This window comes from Aulostomus chinensis, chromosome 22, assembly GCF_037954235.1.
Source record: "Aulostomus chinensis isolate RoL2024-O1b breed Wild chromosome 22, RoL_Achi_v1.0, whole genome shotgun sequence".
NCBI lineage: Eukaryota > Metazoa > Chordata > Actinopteri > Syngnathiformes > Aulostomidae > Aulostomus > Aulostomus chinensis.
Window position 1 is genome coordinate 7,405,557 of NC_141341.1, and position 15,877 is coordinate 7,421,433.

General features: G+C 43.0%; 1 protein-coding gene across 2 annotated transcripts in view; it reads right to left on the reverse strand.

Annotated features, from left to right (window-relative positions):
- The window catches only part of jarid2b (jumonji and AT-rich interaction domain containing 2b), a 109,322-nt gene that overhangs the window by 43,025 nt on the left and 50,420 nt on the right, over positions 1-15,877 (reverse strand). For both annotated transcript variants that reach the window (XM_086193133.1, XM_086193132.1), the window contains exons 2-3: positions 15,444-15,570; positions 6,321-6,447 (exon numbers count right to left, since the gene is read on the reverse strand). In XM_086193133.1, coding sequence (XP_086049259.1) covers positions 6,321-6,447; positions 15,444-15,570 — 254 coding nt within the window. The remainder of the gene's footprint in view (positions 1-6,320; positions 6,448-15,443; positions 15,571-15,877) is intronic.

A 15,877-nucleotide genomic window follows, 5' to 3' on the forward strand; every position in this document is an offset into this window, starting at 1 on the left:
CTGTTTGTGCTCAACAATCAGTCTGATTAAACCCGAGTCTTACGTGAACTTGAAGCTACAAAAACCACAGATCTCAGACAAGTGGAGTCACACTAACAGGTTTGTTAGCACTCATTTTCTCTCTTCTGCAACAGATGTGATTCCAAAGTTCAAATTATCTTTGTACCTCCTGCGAAACTACTGAGCTGACAGATTTTAAAGAGATCAACAGATATCCAAATATTCACTCAGAGAATGCCTTTAACGGGTCAGACTGACACCTGCACACTTGAGTTATAAATCATTAACTGGTTGAGAAGATGCCGCTGACCCAGCCGATGGTTCACTGCACTCACAAGTCTTGCTACACTTTCCAAACATGCTTTGCTTCTAGCTTTGACTCCATTCGATTTGACCTTTATGGCAACACTTTATATACAGAGATGATGCTTCAGGTTGAATGGTGTGATCTCAAAATGAGACACTTATTAAATCCAAGTGGGTGCTTACAGCAGTGTGAACCATCTTTTCATTGGGTGGGTGCTTAAAATTGGGTGCTAATTGCAATAATAATAATAATAATAATAATAATAATAATACCTTATTCAATCAGGTATTATTATGGTACTCAAGGTCGCCGTACAACAAATCCAAAATAAATTTAAAACATTAAAACACACTTAAAGTAAAAGCAGACATCAGCGTAGAGTTTGCAGCAGAACAACAGGCAGAGGAACATTAATGGTGCGCCTGCCTAAACAGGCGGGTTTTGAGGTGAGATTTGAAGAGGGAGATGGAGTCAATGTTCCTGATGTCAGGGGGAAGGGAGTTGCAGAGGTGAGGGGCACAGCAGCTGGATGGGGACATTGATGTGTAGGAGGTCAGAGAGGTATGGAGGAGCGAGATTATGGATGGCCTTGAATATATGGAGGAGGATTTTATGGTCAGTGCTGTGTTTAATGGGAAGCCAGTGTTGTACAATACGAGAGAGAACTTTCTTGTGTGGGAAATAAGAAAGTTCTCACAGTTATCACTTCATGGGTTTCCTCTGTGGCATAGATGATGAGTAGCCGTATAATAGTTTGTGGTGACCAGTGCAGCATGTACCCTCAAGTTAGAGCTAAAAAGGTTCCTCAAAATGTGGAGATCTGGTAACACCAAAATGGGGGATACCCTCCTCCCAACAGTTCACGGATCTATGAAAACTTCCTCCAGTTGTTTTCTAACTTAAGGATTGCAGCCCCTCTTGCGCCTCCTGCAAATCAACAGTGAAGAGAAAATCCCTTACAACATTTTGATTTGATTGTAAAATGCCTTAAGCAGCAGCATGCAAACCAGTTGTAATATGATTAATCTGAGCTACAATAACTGTGCTGGCACTTGCAGTTGACAGTGATTAGGGGAACAACTTTGCACGCTGACTGACATTATGCACTGTAATAGATGGTTAACACTCTTTCACCTTTACATTTCAGCAAAGCGGAAAGCTTTCATAAAGCCGCTGAGAGGCAGCGACAATGAGAGGAGAGTTTGCAGACTGACGTGCAGGGGCGAGTCACTGACAGACTGACAGGAGCGACCAAGAGTGGGGAGCTTTTAAACTGGAAGCACCACAGAAATAGCCAATATTTGACTGCAGAAGCAAAGATTCCATTCTAAACAACCGGCTCCCAATATGATCACCGTTAACTTACAGGTGCATCTTGCATGGTGTGATGCTTGTCACTGTCTTCATGCATACGGATACTCTAAATTCTACTAATTTGAGCATTAGGTGCTAAAAGTTCACTTTGGTGTTACAATGAAAATAGGTCCCTTTGCAACACCATTTAAAGCAAATCAACAGACACATTATGGTCTGTGCAGGTTGAGCGTGCAGGCCTGCGCGCACATGCATGTAATCCTTCTTAAATGGAAATGGTGATTATGCATTACTGACAAGAGTCATTGGTTACGCTAGACAAGACAAGTGTGTGTGTGTGTGTGTGTGTGTGTGTGTGTGTGTGTGTGTGTGTGTATGTGTTTCTGTGTATCCACACACTTGGCATTCATTAAGTCAAAACAAAGCAAGCGGCAGCAGCTGAGTGTGTGAGTGTGTGTCTTGGCTGAGACAACAGAGAGAATGGATTCAAAGAGAGCCAAAAGTGGGGTTCAGTAAAGAGAGAAGAAAGAGAGAAAAAGAAAAAGAAAAAGAAAAAGAGGGGCAGAGAACGAGAGCGAGAAACGTAGAAGTGAACCAAATCTGTGTACGAGAGCCACTCAACTTTTGATCCACTCACACACTTTACATCACCATGATTTTTACAGCCCTTCATAAGTTTATACGCACTCTCTGAAACTCACTGCAGATGAACTATTAAGTGAGTTGTTGGGGTGGGGAGGGGGGGGGGGGCAATCTAAAAAATCCCCCATAAACATAAATGAGCTGAGCAGAAGTGAGATGCCTCATGATCCAACACTTCTGGTGCTGATTCCATCCAAGACTTCCAACATTTTAAAATCACATCCGATTAGAAGTCTGTATACAGGAGGAGCGAGAGAGCAGAGGTCAGACTCCTCTTGGAGAGCAAAGATGATCACAAATGTGCACAGCTAATATTAGCTGCTGCGGCAAAAAAACAAGAAATCATTAAATAAGTAAAGCCATTTTTCTTATGCGGGATGAGATGGAGCTGAATTCCAACAGAGTTGTGCTCGTCATCCATCACTGCGGCAGCAAGTGGATTTTTAAGTTGAAATAATGAGTGGATTTGCCCTGTTTCACTCAGCAGCAAGAGAGCCAGTACATAAAACCTGCGTGCATTTTACCTACTTTCTTGATAAGGAGGATGGATTATATGTACCGCAGCTAGACAGAGGGGAGAAGGCTGCTGAAGTTACATAAGCTAAGACACAAAGTTTGATTGTGATAACTTGTAAGTAAATTAACAACAACTTGTTTTGAGCAAATTTGAACCCTGAGGCTTGAGTCTCGCAGCTGTGTTCAGTTCAAGCATTTCTCAATTCTATCCGAGTTCAGGGCACATTTGCCAAATAACAGAGAAGTCAGATTTGTAGTACATCTATGAGTATTTTGGGGTTTGGGTATGATTTTTTTTGTACTGGTATATTCACAGTCATTGCAGGGGCAGAGGTCTAAGAACAACTAGGTCAGTAAACCATGGAAGTCAAGAAGAGGCTGGGCTGATTCGTGTGTGTGTGTGTGTGTGTTTGTGTGTGTGTGTGTGTGTGTGTGTGTGTGTGTGTGTGTGTGTGTGTGTCAATCTTGGCAGGGGTAACCCCTTCTGGAGAATATGGTCATGCTGGTAGGAGAGGTCTACAATAAGCTGGCGTGCTTAAAGGGGATATGCTGCCAGTCTCTGCACCAATCTCAGGAGCATGGGAAGGCAAACACAAAGTTGATCTCAAAGACTTCTAAAGGGGGCCGCTTCCTGCCAAAAATCATTCGCACCTGTCCTTCTGTCTCTGCCTCCCTTCCTCTCTCTCTCTCTCTCTCTCTCAGCTGCTCCTCCCAGTTCTTCCCTCTGTCGACGCTCGATCCCTTCATCCTCTCTCAACGCCGCAAAACTTTTTCTTCACTCAGAATTGGAACCAGCTAGAGTGCCTCTCCTCCCTCTGTTTTGGCCAGTGCCAGGTGTAAAAGCTCCTGCTGGCGTCACCTCAGTTAGTCCTGCTCAGAAAGAGTGCGGGACACCCATGCCAGGGCACTAGAATCATCCATCACACATAATGTCCAACACACACAAAATACGCTTTTTAAGAGAGCATGAGGCATTGCCAAGTACTGGCTCGGCTTGTGTGTCATTAGCATCAGATAGAAAGCCTTTCTTCATTCAGGCCTGCTGCGAGAATGTGTGTTTTGAGTGTGTGGAGTGAAATAATGAAAACTGTGGTGCAGACTGGCCTCTCACTGAACTCAAGTCGACTCGCTACACTACAGGCTGAGACAGAAAGACAAGTGTGAGTATCCTTGTTGTACCTTATTCCCTCAATGCTTTTCTTCCTCTGCAGTTAGGAGAATGTGTATGCCTGGCTATAATATAAGCCACAGGGTCACTTGGTTTCTATTCAACACTTTCTGTTCCTGTCAGTCAGGCAGTCCCCACTAGTAATTATTCTCTCACTGCACAATCCAACATTATATTTATCCTTTCCATAACTACGGGGCTTTTTTCCTTTGACATGCAGAAGCAACATTTCTATCTTTCGTTCTCTTTTTTTATATTCATCTTAAAGTCAAGGCTAAAGCATCTTAAAAAAAACAAAAACACGTTCTACAACATTTTTTACATTCAGGATCAACTTGAAATGTTTCACTCTCCTGAAAAGAAAAAAAGAATTCTTATCAGTTGCCTCTGTTTGGGAGCCAGGTAGATGAAAGCGTGTGTTCAGTCTGGAGGTTACAGTATCGAGTGACAGCTCAGAGGACTTAGGCAGGTGCTTGACACACAGTGAATGGGGCCTGTATGGGCTGCTCATTACAGAGGGACATCTGCTGCTGTCCGGCCCCCAGACTCCGCCCCTAGCTTTACACTGATGCTTTGATGCCCTGTCAATGTGTGCGAGGGACCAGGGGCAGAACAAAACAACACACAACCACACAGGCATGCACTCACGCTAGGGCACGGACGCACACACACACACAAACACATACACCTGCCACCTACAGTAGCCTGGCTGTGAATGAAAATATATGCAAAAAAAAAAAAAAAGGTTGATGTTTTCGTTGAAACATAAAAGCATGAATGTAATTGTGCTCGTGTGAGTGTGCCGCAGCGAGGGAATACATAAGTTCTGAGACACACCAGCGCATGATTGTTTATCAATATAATTTTCTACCTTGCAGTCTCAACTCATGCTGCATGCGCTCTCAAAAATAGATATTTCACTCCACTTTATAAGAGGATGCTCTGCTTTGTCCAATGTCTGCGAAAATATTCACTTATGATAAATGAGCACATACATAATCACACCAGCATAATAGTTTACAGCAGCAGTTTATAAGTAACGGTTTGTTGTCATATGCAACAATTTTAGTGTTTAATTTAGAAGTGGACAAAACATTTTCTAAGTGGCCAATTATAAATAAGCATTAAAATGTAACGACTTGTAGGGCTGCTCCCTGAAAATCATCAGTCCGGAAAGTCGACTGAGATTCTTCATGTTGAGCAGTCCAGAAGCTCAGACTTGCCACAATTTCCTCACCTGAGTGAATAATTTGTGTGTTTATTTGCCCCTGGAGAATGGGAATATGTGAGTACTCTGTTCTGGCAAAGAGCAGAGCAACACTGCTGCTGTTGTACTACAAATGTTTATGTAAATTTTAAGCATCTCTCCTGTGAGAATGCAGGTGTTTAAACCTTTAATTTGAGGTCAATTTATCTGAAAGAAGCCTACAATTTGCTGATCTAACATTGAGCTGTTATAGCTGTGGACAGTGAGCACTGACTGGTTTAGGCGGCGGGCTAAGTCAACTGTCCCCACTAACAGTTTTGACAAAAATCTCATGTTTAACCTCTACAGTGGCATTCTAGACAGCGGCAAACCTCAACTTGCAAAAGTAAGAGTATTGTCAGAGCCAAACCGTCATCGCTGCTTGCAGGCAGCCGGGGAGTGGCAAAGCCCAGCTAGCAGGGCGTTTGCCCAGGAATGCCTTGCTGCAAACAGCATCCATGGTCCCCTGTTGACAACAGCATCACCTCACCAAAACATTCCAAAATTCACCACCAACTTATATGTCCTAGCAGTGGTTACATGAAATACACTGTAATTCGTCTTTTTGGAGAAACCAATTTGAGTCGGGTGCAGGCCTCACAGATTGTGCTCATTAAAAGACCTCAGTGCTCCTTCAAGGGTGGTCTTCTGGGTGTCATCTTCTATTAAAGAGCCAGTGAATAACTTGCTCTTCTTTAAAAACATTACTTCTGACAATTACAGCGCAAGGAAGACTGCACGAATCAGTGAAATGAACAAACTGAAACATTTTTACTTGGATTTGCCATTGGAGAGGATGAATTATACAGAGAGGAAGAGCAAAAGAGAGAAGGTGGATGGTAAAATGAGTGTGTAAAAGCAACGTACAGATCTCGGGAGCGGCTGGTTTAATGTGGCAGCCTCTTTACCCTCAGAGCTCAGGACATCTATCAGAACTAAGCAGTGGTGGTGAGTGCAAAGTTTCCCCCCCACACTCGCAACCTCACATATTTGCACTCATTATCAGCAGCAGTAAAAGTCAAACGACTCGCGATTCAAAAATCAATGCAACATCTGGGGCTCCGTAAAGCTTTTTAACAGCCCCATGACTCACAAACACACACACACACACACACACAGAGTCTCACCTCTTCTTAGCCGGACTGTCCTCACAGTACTCGCTGCTTCCATCCAGACTTTGAGAGTGCAAGGACCCTCCATCTTTGTGGCTGCCCATTGACCCCGATCCATTTAGCTGCCCATTGGCTAACGAGCCTGGAGAGAAAGAAGGAACTTCTTAGTCTGGCTAATATCTGACTGAAATCAATGTGATGAAATGTGACATTCAAAGACTTCTTATCGTGTTTGGGGATACAAGTTTAAAACACTTTTTATATTCCCAGCCTTCTGTCTCGTCTGATGCAATGACAGGGATTGAAAAGACTAGAGATGCTACAGATGTGGTGGTGGAAAAAGTATAAAGAACCTGGAAGAGATGCAAGATAAAGACATAAAAGAGCGAGGGAGATGAACAGACTGACAGCACCCTGACAGAGGTAAACAGCACAAACAGCACAGCCTAAATAAGGTCACAGTGTGAGTACTAATCAAATCAAGGCATGCAGTATTCTGATCTGAAGTGTGGTGCAGACGCAAACACACAAAGAAACAACTGACCCTGGAAAAAAAATAAATCTCATTGCCTGTGGTGCCATTTCATCTACCTCAGCAGTCACCGGCAGGTTGAGGTAAATAGACGGACCTTGCTGTGAGCAGTTAAATGAAGGCTGCTGGGGGGTGTAGTTTGGTCAAATGAAAATAGTTCCGAAATTAAACTGCTAAATTCTCCCAATCTAGACGGATAAACAGCACAACACGCAGAAGGAAACGGTGCTATTTTAGTGTTAAAAGGCCTTATTTTGTGCTGATCGAGTCCTGTTAGAGTTTTTTTGCAGGATTCTGAGACACGCACAGCAGAAGAATCTCTCGATGACACACACGCTTTCTTCCAGTGAGTGTTACAAATGTGTCTTTACGTTGTTCACGGAAGAAGAGATGACTACATAATAACTGCATGGATAACATTCCGGAAGGAAACTCCAAAACACGGTGTAAGGATACGTGTCATTTGTTGTAAATGTGCTAAATATCATCTTAAACGGTAGCATGAATAGAATATTCCAAAACCCCAAAAGACCTTAATGACAGTGTTCATTTATTTAGAATGAGATCAACAGTCAGATTATTGGTGTCCGTGTAAACTTAGTCACGGATAACTGATCTGCCGAACCAAACGCATCATCCGACACTGACAAACTTTCACGCAGTCTTTCATATCACAAATTGCCACATATATACGGCAGTATCAAGAGGGCTGCTTTGCAGAGATGAGAGCGTTACTAATTCATTTCCCTGCCCACATACTCCCTTGCCAAATGCAACTGCTGTTCTCTGTACGTGATGAGTACCCTTTGACAAAAAACAAAATGAAAAACACGAGCCCAAGGCAGCAGAGGAAGACAACAGATATGGCTGGACTTGACATTCTTGGTGCGCCCAATTGACAGAGACCTAATTAAATATTTAGCAAGCAACTCAGACTAACAAAATAAGCCCCCAGACAGATTCTTAAATCAAAAGCAACAACAGGCACTGAGAATTCAAATTAGGTCAAGCAGGGGAGAGGAAGTCAATGGTAATTAAGGGAGACAACCAAATTAAATAGATATCACAAGGTTCATTTTCCTCATAGGCAGTTCTTGGAATTCTTGGAACGTGTCACACAGGCCCATCTGATTTAGTAATGGAGCGTGAATGAGCAAACATATTGGGGAAACAACAACTTCAAGTAGTTCGAGGCTTTTTCAAATTTATTTTTAAAAAAAAATGTGATGCTTCCAAATGTGAAGACAGAGAGGGGTTGTCACATGTTTTAACCGAAGCTGCTCAAACTAACTGAAATAACACTCAGCAGAGCTGAAACAGAAAGATTTATATCACCGAGCGTACAGAGCCGCAATCAAACATTTGACACTGACAATAATTCACAATGTTTTTATCCGTTTTGACACGTATTCATGCCTGAGTGATTTTTAGTTTGGCAAGTTGTTAAATTATTCACGTTGATTTCGCAAAAACAAATGATGACTCACTGAACTCTCCAAGCTTTGGAGTGGTTCGTTAAACCAAGAATGCTGCTGCCATTCATTCACCTGAACACTAATATGTCACTTTCTCAATGGTTGTCCTGAGTTCACCGACTCACAAACACTCCCAGTGAAATTCCATTAGACTGATGTGTCACTCAACCTGCACCACAAATGACTAATAGTGGGTATAAAAAGGAAGATAAATTAAGGTGATAATGCCCGGTTTACAACGTGCGAGGAGGCTACTGTCAAACAAGTCCAGGCGTTTTGTCACCGAGGATGAGGAGGGGAGATCAAATGTCAGAGACAGGATGGAAATGAGCAGCTAAAAAGGTGTTTTCAAATGTATGATTTACATGAGATTTATAGATGTGCTTTGGGCTGAAAAGAAAACACACACACACGCACTCACACAAACACTTGCTGTCACACTTTCTCATTATTGCAAAGGCTGTTGATTTTTCTCCCACACGCACAGCAAGTCAGTACTTGAAAGCGGAGGTATAGTCATTAGACTCACATCGTTGCGGTCAGAAAGTTAACAAGCGCCGGCGTGATGAGTGAGGCCACTGCACGGCAAGCAATGCTTTATGCTGAAGTTGGAGAGTCTGTCAGTCTACAGGCCAGGGGTGAATCACAGCCTCACAATGTCTAGCTTGGCACGAAAGGCTTACATCTGAATGCTTCTCATCACTTGAGTGTTTCACCTGACATCCTCTGAGGTTTCACCCGTCAATCTTAAGTGCAATCAGACATTTCGATTCATTCGTGAGAGACTTCCCGCACTTTTACAAGGATAAGTTCATGTATTGAGCTCAACTATCACCTGCTTGAGGAATACAGATGAAAATAAACTTTCTGGCCAACTCTGGCACAAAGTCACAAATGCTTTATGCACTTTATTGTTTATTAACATGTCCCATTATTTCACTAGTCGTGTTTAATTTGTACGAATTTGACGTTATCTCTCATAATTTTACGGAAAAGCAGCAAGGATCAAAATAAAATAGGCTATGTCATGCGTGTTCTCGTCAGAAGATGGCGGTAGAGGCGACACTAAGCATGGCTGTCACAAATAAAAGACGACGTGTTCTTGGCCATCTGCGGCCATCAACCAGGAAAAATCGAGAGAACTCCTGAGGAACTAAAGTCAGGCAAGTAGTAACTGTTCTTTCTACCAAACAGTGCAGGCTAGTTGCGTGATTTCCGATAAAACAAAACATTTCAGGAAAATTCAGGGCGCCAGCGTTGACAGCCAGTCAGTCAACTGAGTTAAAGATTCTCTACATCAAAGCTAATTGGAAAAAAACAAAACAAAAACAATTTAGCACATTTTCACTTTTTTCTTTTTGAAAAGGCAAAAACCACTTCAGGCAAGGGTAATTTTTTTCCTTTTCAAATGGTTCAATCAACGTTCACTGATGCAACACTTCAAAATGCGCATCTAAGTACACCAACATTGAAACACAGCTACTGTAACGTTTGATCTTTGACGCTGTAAGAGTAAACCAGACAGCCTCTACCTTCATTTCAACAGGTGAGCCTCGCTAAGAGCAAGACTACATTTTGCAGGACGGTGATGTGGCCAACATGGCAACATTTTAAACAGACATCAAGTTACCAACACAACATTACACAAATAAAAAGATTAAAATCGTTAACACCAACATATATATATATATATATATATGTACTTATCGCATATAATTTCCTCATATTACATTCATGCCTGTATTCTATTTCTTTTTTAATTCTATTCCATGTATCTGTCCAGCCATATTTGTACCATCCTGTCCTGTTGACTGTCGGATGCTGTTATAATACAGAAACTTCCCCATGGGATTAATTAAATCTCATTTTATCCATTTGAAATGAAAAAATATTAGCATATTTGTACATTATGGATTTTTTTTTTTTTGATGAATGGGAAGGAGTAGGTGCTCTTCTAAAGATTTTACAAGGTAATTGACCTTTTTGTTGAGGAGATATGATTTAAAGAAGATAATTTTCCTTCTATCTAAAATGTGCCTGGGGGGGGATTCTTTCTCAAAATGAGTGAACTGGATACAAATTTAGAGTTACTACATAGAAAAGATGGATCAGGACTTCTGGACAATACGGTTTGCCAGTCAAACTCACGCTAGAGCAAATACATAAGAACAAGCTCATTAACTTTAATTGTGCTCAGAAAAATGACTGACGCCTGATGTCCCCACAGAACGCAAACAAACAGGCAGAGGCCCATTTATCGCCCCCTCTTCTCCTCTGCACTCCCTCCCTACGTCTACCCCCCCCATTCCTCTAAAGAGTTGTTTGACATATGCTGGTTGCACATGAGTGCCCATCTGAGGGGCAGAGCTGGAAATGTAGGGGAAGGCAGAGGGGCTGGGGATGGGCGAGTACGGCTGACAGGCAGGAAGCTGAGGGGCCGGTGCCTGAAACTCAAGTTCTGATGAAGGCTTACGACGACACACTGGAATGGTGGCAAAGGCTGAGCCTGGTGGTGGTGGTGGTGGTGGGGAGGGTAGCAGTGGGTGCAAAGTACCAGCCCAATAGCTCCTTCCTACGGGGTGTTTCTAATCAGATTTATGCGTGCTTAACTAAGCCCATCGCCTCGCAATGTTCACCTCCAAGTCTCAGGAGAGCAGGAGGGAGTGAGCAGAGGAACATAGCGTAACATGGAGTATGATGGGCTGAGAGGACCCTATTAGCATCGACCACAGCAAGGTAGCAACTGCTGACACGCTTTTGATTGTATTAGCAAACACAAGCATAATGCAACATTAGAGGCCACTAGAGTAGCGCAGTAAATGTATGTATTTGAGGGGCAACCAAAAAGTTAGCATCTAAGGCTAATGGGATTTTTTTTTAAATATTTTTTGTTGATTTTGGGTCACTGCTGACAGTAAGTAAGCTCTGTGGCGAAGAAAATGATTTATGAGACTCGCATCCTTTCATCATAATGATAATCACCACAAATGAGCACCTTTTTTATAATTTTTCAAACGTGCAAAGCTAACGTTGTGCTATTCTACGAACTATGCCGCAGATCCACAACTTCAGTGTCGCCACAACTAACTTTGCACTTGACATGATGTTTTTTTAGCCACTTGTTAGCGTTGCCATTTTTAAGACATAAATGATCAGAAATTCACAAGTGTCTTGGTTTTTTTTCTTCTTCCATAGAGCAAAACGTTAATGTGTATCAAGATCAGGCATTTAACTGAAACACCACTCAAAAATCGGATCCATTTTGAGACGAAGGAACCAACGCCAACTTATTTCAGGATTTTAGGATTCATTTCTGCAACATTCTCTACTACACTTAGATAACATAACTGTTGGAACAATAGTAGCATATCTTGTTCAACTTAATTCAAATATACATTTAGATACTTAATCCCCACTTCTCTCTGGTAAACAATACCACTAAAACAAAATTTCTTCCCCTTTTTTGGAGTGATTCTCAATGTCTGCATACAATTACAATTGTGGTATCATAAAAAAAAAGAAACAATGGGTAGTTTTATTTTAGGGAAACTTGGGAAACAATCCACTGCCAGATGTTTTTAAGAGGAGCAGTACATAATAATAATGACCTGCCTGGCAAGATCTGAAATGGCCCCAAATATATAGCTCTTAAAATGGACCAAACAACACTGCATGACACTCACCACAAGCCAGAACAAAAGCGCTTAACAATGTGTAACTCATGGTATGTGGTTTGTGCAGATCAAGGCTATAAATCTAAAGCATCAAAGCCAAAGAAGGATTGTGTAATGGCTCGGGCTGTTGTTAAAAAAAAGGAGCATGCAAGGACAAAACAGATGCAATATATCTTTTATTCAATATCTAAACTCCTCCCTTTTATTTCTCCTTCTCTGTGCTGCTATTCTTTCGTCTGTCAGGTGATGCTATCGCCACAGAGGGCCCCACCGTGGGTTTTTAGCTGCCATGGCTGACATGGTCATGCAAGGGGAGCTGACAGCATGGGAAATACAGATAGACAGCAGAGTGACAGCAAACTGAGCGTTGAAGGAAAGAATAAAACATGCATACAAACGGATAGGAGCGGCATGTCCTGAGACGGCAGACGGGCAGGAAGAGAAAGCGAGGGGACAGAGAAATGGGCGATCGGGGAGCTCTCTCCTGGTTTTTGGCCACCATCCAGCTCCTCCATCAATAGCACTCAGGGAAATGGAGAGGCGGAAAAGAAAGGATGGGAGGGGAGTAGAGGGAGACAGGGAGGGGGAGGCAGCGGAGGGTGATGGTGAAGCATGGAGGTACAGGAAGTATATAGAGCTTCAGAAATACGGAGAGATAGAGAGGGATGGTGGGAAACAGGACAGAGGGAGTGAGGCAGTAGGGGGTAGAGAGGGAGGGGAAGGTTTGGGTGACAGATCGTGTGGATAGTGTAGATAGACAGGGAGAAGACAGGAAGGACAAAGCAGAAAAGAAGGAGAGGGTGAAAAAGAGAGACAGAGACGGATGGAGGGAACAGGAGGATGTAATCGAGGAGATTGAGCAGCAGGAGGGAGAGAGGAGACAGGAGCGAGCCGAGAAGGCGGTAACCAGAGTCCTATTGATATGTAATGAAACCCTGCATCGGGGGAGAGACAACCGGAAGGACGGATGGATGGATGGAGATAGGGATGAGAAAAAGGAGGGGATGAGAGAGTCTGCACCAGAGTGAGTTGGTGAACAAGCGGAAACCAGGATGCAAAGAGGGCATAATGTCATTTGTTAAATAATGCAGGGAGCGAGTAGGAGAGAGAGGAAATGTGATGGATACAGAGATGGACGGCTGCCAACAGCGAGAGGTAAAGTGGCTGGGGAGATGGCATGATTGCTGGTTATGGGCTGGGAGAAGGCAGGGTGGGTGGGGAGATAGACTGACACGCACGCGGACACACGTACCACTAACTGACAGAGTGCCACACCCCCCTCTGAAACAGACAGTCGCTACCGCCACACAGAGAGAGGGAGAGGAAGAGGAGGCTGCATGGAGGAATGCAGGGAAGGAAATGTGGAGAGATAGATGCCCGGGGAGCAGGAAAAATGCTGCTTTTATCGGGCTCACAGACAGGTATTGCTTAAAACTCCATCAGTCTGATGACACCTATTTCCCAAAATGGTGGACGTTCATCTCACAATATGCTCTGGCAGCTTGAACCAGATGAGCCTCGATTTTTGTACCAAACATTTATTGTTCTTGCCAGAGAAAATATTAGCCATTTCATTGAACTGCACTTTTTTTTTTGATAATCAATTTCAATATTTTTTCTCTAAAATAAAAGTAAACCATCATTTTAAAATGTTATTACCTTTTTTAAAAAGACAATGTGACATCTTTAAATCGCTCTGCAAGTTACTTTCCTTGATTAATTTTCTGTTGACCAAGTCATTAATTAACCAACTAATTGTTTAGACATGACAATTATCTCTTATCCATCACCTTCTAAAACTCTACAACAGATTTAATGATCAGGTACATGCACCGTCTGCTTCTCCAAAATGGCTGGTCCCAAGATAAGCCCAGACTCTCTAAACCAGTCCTCTGAAAACAGCAGGGGCTGCCCATTCAGGATGTAGCACACGCTGAGTGTGATCCTCCAAAATGGCTGACAGTTTCACCACAAGGTCTGTGTGAGACGGGAAACTGTGTTGCTCGTACAGCCTCCAAAAGCCTGGCTAACCCACGGTGCTCTAAAACAGCAGGGCCCATCTATTCAGCCTGGCTCCCTTTTGTGTCGGTGCGGGCTGCTGTCGTTACCCCTGGTGTGACGGGCTGCCGACGCTGTCTAATGACTCATTTTTATTCAGGCGATAAGGTCAGCTACCCACGGCGGCTTAAAAGGCCCTGAGGAGCTTTGGAGTGGCAGCAATGTGATGCCAGACAGACACACAGAGATACACTAGCAACAGAGAGGGGAGGGGGAGACGCAGGCACAGGCATAGAGGGAGAAATAAAGGTGTGAGGAATATATAATGGAGAAAAAACGTGAAGTATAAAACAGAAGCTAGATTTAAAAAGAGCCTTCCCTCCTGCCTGTCTCTTCTCCTGCCTGTGCATGACTGGCTGGCTTCCTTGGCTGGGTGTAAACTTTCAGAGCTTCTTTTTGTGTCTTTTTTTCTCCTCCCATTTCCTTTCTTTCGGTGTCTGTGTTGTGTTACTGTCAGCTGAGAATAGCTTCTGAGGCACGTGTGAAGTTCAAATCTGCTCTGTTGGCTAGCTGAGGGCTTTTATTGTGCAGGAGCACCAGTGTCAAACAAAGACACGGTGGCAGTTTGGTTTAAAACATGCCGATGATTGCCAGCCCCCCCAAACACTCTTCTTGTGTTCTTACAGGGTCACAAGACACAAAGTCCTTCGACTGTTTCATCAGCCAGTTATCACCAGGAACTGGATGTCCAAGCAACTTCACATATATTTAGTGCTTCTATTATGTCCAGGACCACCGGGTGAGTGTAGATATTCAAGATGCGAAAGCTCAACAATATTTTGACCCTTTTCCTTGTGGATGACCTCATTTGAGTCTCTGTTTCATGTGTAAACATATGAAGAAAAAAAAAAACAAGGTACTACTTTCAGTTCAAGGATTCGTTTGAGGATGTGACATTAAACCAGTAAAGTGAGAGTGGTGCCTCTCTGCCCACTGGCCCATGACAAAAGGCAAATGAGTTTTCCTGTTCTCATCGGACTCTCTGTACCTTCAGTGTCACGCTTAGTCATCAATAGCCGGCACTAAAAAACTGTCACCAGCAATTAAAAGACCTAAAAGTGAGACCTTTAATGTCAGCTAAGCTAAAATGAAATGGCAAAGCTGACATTTATATCACAAAATGCTGGCGCAGCAACTTCTTCCATTTTGTCAAAACAAGTTTTTAAGGTATCTTTTAATTATTCCATGGACACACTATGTTATCTCAGTCTTTGTGTGTAATCTATAGCCAATAAAGTACTCTTTGTAAACAACTGTTATCAATTATTCAGAGAAATTGGCTTTTAACCTGATAGGTGAATTGATAAATAGTACATCAATCTGAGTTGTATGCAATGGTGGCAAATGTTTCAACTTCCAGAGACACAAGTGAATTTGTTCTGTCAGGACATGGACTCACCATTGGAGTTTGTGGTTCCATCACCATCCAGCTGCCGTTTCTGTGCGCTCCTAAACTCCTTTAGGGAGAGGTAAAGCACCTTTCGCATAACCCGCTCCTCCGACCACGGGATCCCATCACTGTCATCCTGTAGACAGAGAGAGAACAGCTCAGTATCAACTTTAATCACAGTTTTCCCAATTCTCATAAAAGGTAGCATATTCTCTTGGTATTCTGCTAGAACACACACCAGTGCTCAGCTGGGAGGGGGGGGGGGGGATTCTGAATTTTCTTTTGATCGGATCCAGAAGACAAAACAATGAAAAGTCCATTAATATGGGCTGCAGGTTTACAAATTGGAAAAATGTTTAAGCTCAGCTCATTTCCTTTGTTTCCGTTGACAGCGTCGTGACAATAGTGTGGCTCCATGTCAAGGTCAGGAAATGCTTACAGGC